Here is a 12,039-nt window from a genome sequence, read left to right on the forward strand (position 1 = left end):
AGGCCTCTTTGGTCAAGCACCTCCCCCCAAACCATTTAGACTTCTATTGCATGTGTCTGCCTTCCCCTGTTCCCACCTGGCAATCTGGTACCTGAAGTGGAAAATTAGGAGTGTTAATTCCTCTTGGCAGAGAAATGCTGTAACTTCCTGGGGTGTGAAGCTGTAGCTTCCTGGCTAGCAAACAGGCTATGCTTTCCAGTTTTTAAGCTCAATATTTAAATCCCTTTTGCTCTCCTTCCTCAATATCCAGCTAAATACCGACAGTAACAATTGTGTCATTTAGCTTATAAATACTTCCCTAGGTAGCTTTAAAACTTATGCACACTGTTTGTGTATAAATAAGAATACATCTGTAAGATAAATCCAAAATGTGAATTTCCTGGATCAATGTGGAGCTGAATTTCACATTATAATGTTGCCCACTTGTCCTTTACAAAAATTACGTGGTTTTATTCTCCCGTCAACAGAAAATCCAAGCACTTATTTCCCTGTACCCTCATCAAAACAGTATATTGTTCAACTGTTAATCTTTGTATGTGAAAAATGGTATTTCAAATTTTGATTGGATACTTTCTTGTACTTTTACAAATTATTTGTATTTCTTTTGGCGGACAAAAAAGGGGCCACATACTAAACCTGAGAAGCTCAGGGGAGGCCTGCATGGTGGCCTTATAAACTCGTAGACCTAAAGTAACCACATAGGATGGTCAGAAATGAAAACTTTCTGACTTAAATCAGTTCAAGGCAGGTAGTCACGTCCTAAGGCAGTATTTTTCCCTAACAAAGGTCAATCTTCATCTTAAGTGAGCCTATCTGTCCTCTTTTTGCATGTAAGATAACATACCTTCAGAATATCAACCTCATTTCTTTTTTTCCTGAACCTTTAAAGCACAACGACCACCAGAGCAGAGACTACAAATCCCCTCATTGTTAATTGTTAACTGTTAACTATCCTATATTCACCTCTGTAGAAGTATGTGTCTATCATTTTACTATTTTTTATCCAATCCCAGAGATTCCCCTCCTCTCTTTGCTTTCTTCCACCTCCCTTTCATTCTGATGTATAAATAAGTGGTAAAACTGTCATTCTCCAGAGCATTTTCTCAATCCCTTGAGATTTTGTTTCCTAGCAACTGTTGTCAGTTGGCTCAAATAAACTCATAAAAATTCTTTCAGGTTTGGATATTTCTTAAATTAACTCCCTCCCACCCAACCCCCGTGGAAACCTGTGTATATAGACCTTGTCTTTTTTTCTGAGTTGTTGGACTTTTTGTTACTAATTGTCTTTGTCATTAGGAAATTAGATCTTTTTTGGTCATCACATTCATTGATTTCAAATTTTATGACTTCTTGCATTTATATCTTGTTTGGAAAGTTTCTCTTTGCTCTAACCTTAGTTTGTTCTTTATTTTTCTCCCATGTTTTTTGTTCTAATATTTCTGTATTTTCTCACATGTAAATGTTTGCTCTTTTTATCATTTATTTTGATATAAGGATGTCAAAGGCATCCAGTGTTTTCCCCTCACACATCTAGACTAGTAGCAGACAAAGGTTTTCATTCTGTAATTAGAAATTAGGTATAGTTACAAAATCAAAACCAGGTATCATAGACAAGATCATTTATGCCCAGAGTATATAACCTATATTACACAGGTGGGAAACCCAAGGCCCACAGGCCGAATGGAGCCCTCCACCTTGTTTTATCTGGCCCGGCACCTTGTTTCTACCCACTGGCAGTGCCGAACTCTTGCTTACCTGTTAAGGAGTAGTTCCATTTATACAGTCCTAAAATTACAATCAGCCCTTTGAAGGCAACAAGAGGCTGATGTGACTCTCTGTGAAAATGAGTTTGACGCCCCTGCTTTATTAGATGCTTCGCGGATTTCAGGCTTTGGTAGAGGGAATGGGAGAAAGAAAGTGAGGGAAAGGAGGAAAGAAAACAATGCAGAAAGAAAACTGGAGTGTCTGGAGTGTCTCGAAGAAAGGTTAGATTTCCTAACTCACAATTCATAAGCGCAGTGAAAGTCCTAGTGCGCTGCCCAGAATGTGCCAGGCGTTCTGCACAGACAGGGATACAGTGGTGGCCAATGCAGATGAGGACACCACCTTCTTATGGAGTCTCCTCAGGACCCCTGAACAGGACAGGGTGAACTTCGTAGAGCCTAACAGCTTGCACCAAGGCATGGGGCAGAGGCCCTCGGCAGTACAACAAAGCAGAAACAGGCATGACCCCGGGAATGAGAACCCGGCTAGCTCCCTCCGCTCGGGGTGTGAGACGCCCTCATCCAAGAGCATGGACAAGAGGCCTGTCCTAACCTTTTGCCTCCAGCTCGGGAGCACTGGGAACCTCGGGCCCAGGGTTCGAGGAGGCCTCACCTCCAGCGTGCGTCGCTGGGCCGGCCGGGCGCAGTCTCGCTGGCTGCGGGCCCCGCCACACTCCCACTTCTCCTCGCCCTGCGCAGCGCGCCCCCGCGTGGCCAGCCCAGCCATTTACCGGCTCGGGACCGGAGGCGGAGTTGGAGGCCGCGGCCCTCCAGCCTTTGGTCTGCCTCTCCTTCCTGTCGTAGGCCCGCCCACCTCCCCACCCTATGCCCCGTAGAGCGGAAAGAAGGCGAGGTTGGCGCGGCTGGCGGACCGAGGTGCTGAGGGGACGGCGGCCCACTGCGGAGAGATGCTGGGCTTGGCGGCAGGAATGACCAACAGGTAAGGGCCGTTCCCCTGTCCCTGCCCCGGGCGTCCGGCGCTGAGCACCCAACAGGTCGGCGGCTGGCCGGTCCCCGGCTTTCTCGCCGTCCTGGGCGTCGGCCTTTGTCCCCGAGCCCCTTCCGGCGAGGCCGCGTCCCTCGCCGGACTGTCAGATCCCGGCCTCCCTCCCTTCAGGCCGCTCTTCCGCCCTCTTCGGCGCGCCCTGCAAAACAGGGCCTGCTTGCGGTTCCTGCGAGATATTTTAATAGTGTGTCCAATATATTATGAGCTCTTGAGGGCGAATACTGTCTCAGTGCTTAGCAAAGTGCTCATCAACAAATATTTGTTGAGTAATTTGTATTCTAACGGTTGGAATGTAATATAGACCAACAGTCTTAGCATTCATTTTAAAAATAGGAAAGAAGTTTTACTTAGAATGGTTATGTCTATAGGTCTTTATTGTATTAGAAATGAAAACAGACATTTAAAAATATTTTTATTAATATATTTATTGATTATGCTATTACAGTTGTCCCATTTCCGCCCCTTCACTCAACTCCATCCTGCCCACCCCCTCCCTCCCACATTTCCCCCCTATAGTTCATGTCCATGGGTCATATTTATAAGTTCTTTGGCTTCTACATTTCCTACACTATTCTTACCCCCCCCCTGTCTACTTTCTACCTACCATTTATGCTACTTATTCTCTGTACCTTTCCCCCCTCTCTCCCCCTCCCAATCCCCTATTGATAACCCTCCATGTGAGCTCCATTTCTGTGGTTCTGTTTCTGTTCTAGTTGTTTGCTTAGTTTTTTGGTTTTGTTTTGGTTTTAGGTGTGGTTGTTAATAACTGTGAGTTTGCTGTCATTTTTACTGTTCATATTTTTATCTTCTTTTTCTTAGAAAAGTCCCTTTAACATTTCATATAATAATGGCTTGGTGATGATGAACTCCTTTTACTTGACCTTATTTGAGAAGCACTTTATCTTCTCTTTCATCCTAAATGATAGAGCAATCTTTGCTGGATAGAGCAATCTTGGATGTAGGCCCTTGCCTTTCATGATTTGGAATACTTCTTTCCAGCCCCTTCTTACCCGTAAGGTCTCTTTGGAGAAATCAGCTGACAGTCTTATGGGAACTCCTTTGTAGGTAACTGTGTCCTTTTCTCTTGCTGCTTCTAAGATTCTCTCCTTCTGTTCCATCTTGGGTAATGTAATTTTGTTGTGCCTTGGTATGTTCCTCCTTGGATCCAGCTTCTTTGGGACTCTCTGAGCTTCCTGGACTTCCTGGAAGTCTATTTCCTTTGCCAGATGAGGGAAGTTCTCCTTCATTATTTGTTCAAATAAGTTTTCAGTTTTTTGTTCTTCCTCTTCTCCTTCTGGCACCCCTATCATTCGCATGTTGGAACATTTCAAGATGTCCCGGAGGTTCCTAAGCCTCTCCTCATTTTTTTTGAATTCTTGTTTCTTCATTCTTTTCTGGTTGGATGTTTCTTTCTTCCTTCTGGTCCACACCGTTGATTTGAGTCCCAGTTTCCTTCGCATCACTATTGGTTCCCTGTACATTTTCCTTTGTTTCTCTTGGCATAACCTTCATTTTTTCATCTGGTTTTCGAACAAATTCAACCAATTCTGTGAGTGTCTTAATAACCAGTGTTCTGAACTGTGCATCTGATAGGTTGGCTATCTCTTCCTTGCTTAGTTGTATTTTTTTCTGGAGCTTTGAAGTGTTCTGTCATTTGGGCCTTTTTTTTTTTTTTTTGTCTTGGCGTGTCTGTTACTTAAAGGGGCGGAGCCTTAGGTGTTCACCAGGGCCGGTAGCGCTGGTCGCTGTGCTGTGAGGCTGTACGTGTGGGAGGGGCCGAGAGGGAGCAATGGTGCTTGCTCCACTCTCCCCCGGATTTCAGTCACTCCCTCTGCTACCCACAATCAAATTGGGTCCCTCTGGTGCTGGTTCCCGGGTGGGTGGGCCTGTGCACACTCTAGGCCCCTGTGAGTCTCTCCAACGACCTCTCCTGTGAGGCTGGGAGTCTCTCCTGCTGTCGCCCCAACCCCCAGGGGTGCTTTCAATCAGAGGTTTGAGGCTTTATTTCCCCGTGCTGGAGCCCTGGGTTACTCGGTCTGCTTCGCTCCCCGCCATTCGTCCCAGTTTATCTGTGCTCTAATGTAGGGCCGCGGGATGCTACCCGCCGCTCAGCCTGTCCTGTTCTCTGCCACTCTGAGTCCGGCCCTCTCGGTTTATCTGTGTGTGACTGTAGGGCCGCAGGGTCTGCTAGTGGTCAGACTGCCTGCCCTGTTGGTCCCACACTCCGCCAGTCTCGGTCCCGCCACGACCACGTGAGTCCTCTCCGCCGTGGTGCCCGTCTCCGCCCCTCCTACCGGTCTGGATGTATGTTTCTTGGTGTCGGACTTCCTTGCCGTTTGATTTTCTGTCAGTTCTGGTTGTGCGAGGAGGCGCAGTGTGTCTACCTACGCCGCCATCTTGGTTCTCTCTGATTTTGGGTCTTACATTTAAGTTTAAAAAATTTTTTTTAATCCTCACCCAAGATATGTTTACTGATTTTTTTTTTTTTTTTTGCAAGAAGAAGGGAGAAAGAAAAACATCAATGTGAGAGAGAAACATCAATTGCTTGCCTCCTGTATGCTCCCTTACTGGGGATTGAACCCTTAGCCTAGGTGTGTGCACTGACTAGGAATGAAACCCACAACCTTTTGGTGTTTGGGATGATGTTCCAACCACCTGTGCCAACCAGCCAGGGTCCATTTAAATCTTTAATCCATTTTGAGTTTATTGTGTGTGATGTAAGAAGGTAGTCTAATTTCATTTTTTGTATGTATCTGTTCATTTTTCCCATCACCATTTATTGAGTTGACTATCTTTACTCTATTGTATGTTCTTGCCTCCTTTGTTAAATATTAGTTGACTGTAAAGGTATGGGTTTATTTCTGGGCTGTTCCATTATGTCTGCTTTTATGCCAGTATCCTGCTGTATTGATTACTATAGCTTTATAGTATAGTTTAATATCAGGCAGTATCATACCTCCAACTTCATTCCTCTTCCTGAAGATTACTCTTGCTAATTGGGTTGTTTGTGGCTCCATATAAATATTTTGGAATATTGTGAAAAATGCCATTGGTATCTTGATAGGAATTGCCTTGAATCTATAGATTGCTTTGGATAGTATAGATATATTGATGATGTTAATTCTTCCTATCCATGAACACAGTATATTCTTCCATTTATTTGTATCTTCTTCGATTTCTTTCTTCATTGTGCTAATAATTTTCTGAGTACAGGTGTTTTACTTCCTTGGTTAAATTTATTCCTAGGTATTTTATTTGTTTTGATGCAATTGTGAATGGGATATTTTCTTAGTTTTCCTTTCTGATAGTTCATTATATGCAACTGATTTATGGGTGTTATTTTGTGCCCCGCTACAATGTTTTACTGAATTGATTTATCAAGTTCTAGCAGTTTTTGGTGAAATCTTTGAGATTCTCTGTACGTAATATCATGTCATCTGCAAATAGTGACAGTTTTACTTATTCCTTTCTAATCTGGGTATCTTTATTTCTGTGACTAACAACATTTCCAGTTTTAGGTTGAGGAAGAGTGGTGATAGTGGAAATCCCTGTCTTGTTCCTGATCTTAAGGGAAATGCTTTTTGTTTTTGCTTGACTCGTTGTGGGTTTGTCTTACACGGCCTTCATTATGTTGAGGTATGTCCCTTATATTCCTACTTTGCTGAGAGTTTTTATCATAAGTGAGTCCTGGATTTTATCAATGTTTCTTCTGCATTTATTGATATGATCATGTACTTTTCACCCATCATTTTGTTTATGTGGTGTATGAGGTTTAGTGATTTGCAGATACTGTACCAATCCTGCATCCCTGGAATAAGTCCCACTTGATCATGGAGTGTGATCATTTGAATGTATTTCTGGGTTTGCTTTGCTGGTATTTTTTTTTTGAGGATTTTAGAAAAAATATACCTGTGTTCACCAGGTATATTGGCCCGTAATTTTCTTTCTTTGTAGTGTCTTTTTTTGGTTTTGGAATTAGGATAATGCTGGCCTTGTAAATTGAGCTTGGGAGTCTTCCTTCCTGTTGAATTTTTGCAGTAGTTTGAGAAGGAGACGTGTGTTTGGTAAAAGTCACCTGTGAAGCCATGTGGTCCATGGCTTTTGTTTGTTGGGAGTTTTTGGATTACTACTTCAATTTCACTAGTTGTCAGGAACCAAGATGGCGGCGTAGGTAGACACACTGCGCCTCCTTGCACAACCAGAACTGACAGAGAATCGAACAGCAAGGGGGACTGACACCAAGGAAATAGAAAATAAACACATCCAGACTGGTAGGAGGGGCGAAGACGGGCACCGGGGTGGAGAGGACTCGCGTGGCTGTGGCGGGACTGAGACTGACGGAGTGTGGGACAAATGGCACAGGCAGTCCGAGCACTAGCAGACCCTGCGGCCCCACATTTGCACAGATAAACCCAGAGGGCCGGACTCAGAGTGGCGGGTAGCACCCTGCGGCACCACATTCGCCCACAGATAAACCGGACGAACGGGGGGCAGCGAAGCAGACCGTGCAACCCAGGGCTCCAGCTCGGGGAAATAAAGCCTCAAACCTCTGATTGAAAGCGCCCCTGGGGGTTGGGGTGGCAGCAGGAGAGACTCCCAGCCTCACAGGAGAGGTTGTTGGAGAGACCCACAGGGGCCTAGAGTGTGTACAGGCCCACTTACTCGGGAACCAGCACCAGAGTGGCCCAGTTTGATTGTGGGTAGCAGACTGAAAGATTGAAATCCGGAGGAGAGCAAGGCAGGCGCCATTGCTCCCTCTTGGCCCCTCCCCCACGTACAGCGTCACAGTGCAGCCACCAGCATTACCCCGCCCCAGTGAACACCTAAGGCTCTGCCTCTTAAAGTAACAGACGCGCCAAGACAAACCAACAAAAAAAAAATGGCCCAAATGACAGAACACTTCAAAGCTCCAGAAAAAATACAACTAAGCAAGGAAGAGATAGCCAACCTATCGGATGCACAGTTCAAAGCACTGGTTATCAATATGCTCACAGACTTGGTTGAATCTGTTCGAAAAACAGATGAAAAAATGAAGCCTATGCAAATAGAAACAAAGGAAAATGTACAGGGAACCAATAGTGATGAGAAGGAAACTGGGACTCAAACCAATGGTATGGACCAGAAGGAAGAAAGAAACATCCAACCAGAAAAGAATGAAGAAACAAGAATTCGGAAAAATGAGGAGAGGCTTAGGAACCTCCAGGACACCTTGAAATGTTCCAACATCCGAATTATAGGGGTGCCAGAAGGAGAAGAGGAAGAACAAAAAATTGAAAACTTATTTGAACAAGTAATGAAGGAGAACTTCCCCGATCTGGCAAAGGAAATAGACTTCCGGGAAGTCCAGGAAGCTCAGAGAGTCCCAAAGAAGCTGGACCCAAAGAGGAACACACCAAAGGCACATCATAATTACATTACCCAAGATTAAACGCAAGGACCTACATCCAAGATTACTGTATCCAGCAAAGCTATCATTTAGAATGGAAGGGAAGATAAAGTGCTTCTCAGATAAGGTCAAGTTAAAGAAGTTCATCATCACCAAGCCCTTATTATATGAAATGTTAAAGGGAGTTACCTAAGAAAAAGAAGATCAAAAATAGGAACAGTAAAAATGACAGCAAACTCACAGTTATTAATGGCCACACATAAAACAAAAACGAGAGCAAACTAGGCAAACAACTAGAACATGAGGGTTGTCAATAAGGGAGTGGGAGGGGGAGAGGGGGGTAAAGGTACAGAGAATAAGTAGCATAGATGATAGGTGGAAAATAGACAGGGGGAGGGTAAAAATAGTGTAGGAAATGTAGAAACCAAAGAACTTATAAGTATGACCCATGGACATGAACTATGGGGGGGGAATGTGGGAGGAAGGGGGGTAGGCAGGATGGAGTGGAGTGGGGGGGGAAATGGGACAACTGTAATAGCATAATTAATAAATATATTTAAATTAAAAAAAAGAAAAAAAATTTCACTAGTTGTTATCTGTCTATTCAGATTCTCTGATTCTTCCTGATCCTGTTTTGGAAGATTATATGTTTCTAGGAATTTATCCATTTTGTCCAGGTTGTCCAATTTGTTGGCATATTGTTGTTTGTAATATTTTCTTACAATCCTTTGTATTTCTTGGATGGCAGTTGTCACTTCTTCTCTTTAATTTCTGATTTTATTTATTTAGGTATCTCTCTTTTTTCTTGATGAGTCTGTTTAAAGTTAGTCAGTCTCATTTATCTTTTCAAAGAACCAGCTCTTGGTTTCATTGATCTCTGTATTTTTTTTTTTTTTTAGACTGCAGTTTATTTATTTCTGCTCTGATCTTTATTATTTCCTTTTTTCTATTCACTTTGGGTTTTGTTTGTTCCTCTTTTTCTAGTACCTTTATGTGTGAAGTCAAGTTGTTTATTTGAGATTTATATTGTTCTTGAGATAGTCGTGTAATGCTGTGAATTTTTCTATAAGGACTGCTTTCGCTTGTCCCATAGATTTTCAGTTGTTGTGTTCTTATTTTCATTTGTTTCAAGGTATCTGTTGATTTCTTCCTTGATCTCATTGTTAATCCACTTTTTGTTTAGTAATTTGTTAGTCTCTGTGTTTTTCACTTTTTTTGCATGTGATTGATTTCTAGTTTCACACCCTTATGGTCGGAGAAGATGCTTGTTACAATTTCAGTCATCTTAAGTTTATTGAGACTTGTTTTGTATCATAACATGTGATCAGTTCTCAAAAATATTCCATATGAACTTGAAAAGAATGTGTGTTCTGCTTTTTGGGGGTGAAATGCACTGAAAATATCAATTAAACCTATCTAGTCTAGTGTGTCATTTAAGGCTACTGCGTCCTTTGTGTTTTTTTGTCTTGAAGATCTGTCCATTGATGTCAGTGGGGTGTTAAAATCTCAACTATGACTGTATTACCATCAGTCTCTTTCTTTATATTTATCCAGATTTGCTTTACGTATCGAGGTGCTCCTTTGTTGAGTACTTAAATGTTTACAAGGGTTATATCCTCTTGTTGGATTGATCCTTTTATCATTATATAGTGTCCCTTTTTGTCTCTTACTATAACCTTTGTTTTAAAGTCTATTTTGTCAAATAAGTATTTTTAACCCTGCTTTTTCTTTCCTCTCCATTTTCATGAAGTATCTTCTTTCATCCCATTACTTTCAGTCTCTGTGTATCTTTCGTTCTGAGGTGGGTCTCTTGAAGACAGCATATATATGAGTCTTGTTTTCTTGTCCTTTCACCTACCCTATGTTTTTCTCTCCTCTGTCTTTTCATTGGAGCACTTAAACCATTAAATTCAAAGTGATTATTGATGGGTACCTATTTATTGCCTTTTCTTTCTTTCTTTCTTCCTTTCTTTCTTTTTTTTTTTTTTTTTTTACCTGTGTTCCTCTCTTTCTTCTTCCTGTTTAAGTAGGCCCTTTCAGCATTTCCTGTCATACTAGCTTGGTGGTAACAAACCTCTTTAGCTTTTTCTTATCTAGGAAGTTCTTTAATTCTCCTTTAATTTTAAATGATAGCCTCACTGGATAAAGTAGTCTTGGTTGTAGGTCCTTGCTCTTCATCATGTGTAATATTTCATGCCAATCCCTGCTGGCCTGAAATATTTATGTTGAGAAATTGACTGTGATAGTATTATGGGAGCTCCCTTGTAGGTAACTTAAGTGTCATTCTGTTGCTTATTTTAAGATTGTCTTTAGTCTTTGCCATTTTCATTATGATGTGTCTTGGTGTTGAACTCTTTGGGTCCATCTTGTTTGGGACTCTCTGCACTTCTTGGACTTGTGTGTGTTTTTTCTTTACCAGGTTAGGGAAGTTTTGGGTCACTATTTCTTCTAATAGGTTCTCGATCCCTTGGTCTTTCTCTATGATGCAGATGGTTTTTTAAAAAATATATTTTACTGATTATGCTATTACAGTTGTCCCATTTCCCCCTCTTTATTCCCCTCTGCCCTGCACACCCCCTCCCACCCGCATTCCCCCCCTTTTAGTTCATGTCCATGGATCATACATACCAGTTCTTTGGCTTCTACATTTCCTATACTGTTCTTCACCTCCCCTGTCTATTTTCTACCTACCATTTATACTACTTATTCTCTGTACCTTTTCCCCCTCTCTCCCTTTCCCACTCCCCCACTGATAACCCTCTCTGTAATCTCCACTTCTGTGATTCTGTTCCTGTTCTAGTTGTTTGCTTAGTTTTTTGGTTTCGTTTTTGTTTTAGGTTCGGTTGTTAATAACTGAGTTTGTTGTCATTTTACTATTCATATTTTTGATCTTTTTCTTAGATAGGTCTCTCTAACATTTCATATAATAAGGACTTAGTGGTGATGAACTCCTTTAACTTGACCTTATCTGGGAAGCACTTTATCTGCCCTTGCATTCTAAATGATAGCTTTGCTGGATAGAGCAATCTTGAATGTAGGTCCTTGACTTTCATGACTTGGAATACTTCTTTCCAGCCCCTTCTTGCCTGCGAGGATTCTTTTGAGAAATCAGCTGATAGTCTGATGGGCACCCCTTTGTGGGTAACTGTCTCCTTTTCTCTTGCTGCTTTTAAGATTCTCTCATTATCTTGAATCTTGGCTAATATAATTATGATGCGCCTGTGTGTGTTCCTCCTTGGATCCAACTTCTTTAGGACTCTCTGAGCTTCCTGGACTTCCCGGAAGTCTATTTCCTTTGCCAGATTGGGGAAGTTCTCCTTCATTATTTGTTCAAATAAGTTTTCAATTTCTTGCTCTTCCTCTTCTCCTTCTGGCACCCCTATAATTCAGATGTTGGAACGTTTAAAGATGGCCTTGGAGGTTCCTAAGCCTCTCCTCATTTTTTTGAATTCTTGTTTCTTTATTCTGTTCTGGTTGATTGTTTCTTTCTTCCGTTCTGGTTGACTGTTTCTTTCTTCCTTCTGGTTCACAGCATTGATTTGAGTCCCAGTTTCCTTCCCATCACTGTTGGTTCCCTGTGTATTTTCATTTATTTCACTTAGGATAGCCTTCATTTTTTCCTCCGTTTTGTGACCATACTCAACCAATTCTGTGAGCATCCTGATTACCAGTGTTTTGAACTGTGCATCTGATAGGTTGGCTATCTCTTCATTGCTTAGTTGTATTTTTTCTGGAGTTTTGATCTGTTCTATCATTTGGGCCTTTTTTTTTTTTTTTTTTCTTTTTTGTCTCTGTTTGCCTGTTAAGTAGTAAGGGGTGGAGCCTTAGGTGTTCACCAGGGTGGGGCAACCCACATCGCTGAGTTGTGACACTGTATGTGGGGG

The 12,039-nt window shown here is 42.1% G+C and overlaps 1 protein-coding gene across 2 annotated transcripts in view; it reads left to right on the top strand.

The window, feature by feature from the left end:
* Window positions 1-2,555: 2,555 nt before the first annotated feature.
* LIMS1 (LIM zinc finger domain containing 1) overlaps window positions 2,556-12,039 on the top strand; it is a 155,719-nt gene continuing 146,235 nt past the window's right edge. Inside the window, exon 1 of one of the 2 annotated variants that reach the window (XM_024552357.3) lies at window positions 2,556-2,703. In XM_024552357.3, coding sequence (XP_024408125.1) covers window positions 2,672-2,703 — 32 coding nt within the window. In that variant the 5' untranslated portion in view covers window positions 2,556-2,671. The remainder of the gene's footprint in view (window positions 2,704-12,039) is intronic. The other variant, XM_053920545.2, reaches the window with a different exon arrangement.

This window comes from Desmodus rotundus, chromosome 3, assembly GCF_022682495.2.
Source record: "Desmodus rotundus isolate HL8 chromosome 3, HLdesRot8A.1, whole genome shotgun sequence".
In the NCBI taxonomy this organism is placed as follows: Eukaryota; Metazoa; Chordata; class Mammalia; order Chiroptera; family Phyllostomidae; genus Desmodus; species Desmodus rotundus.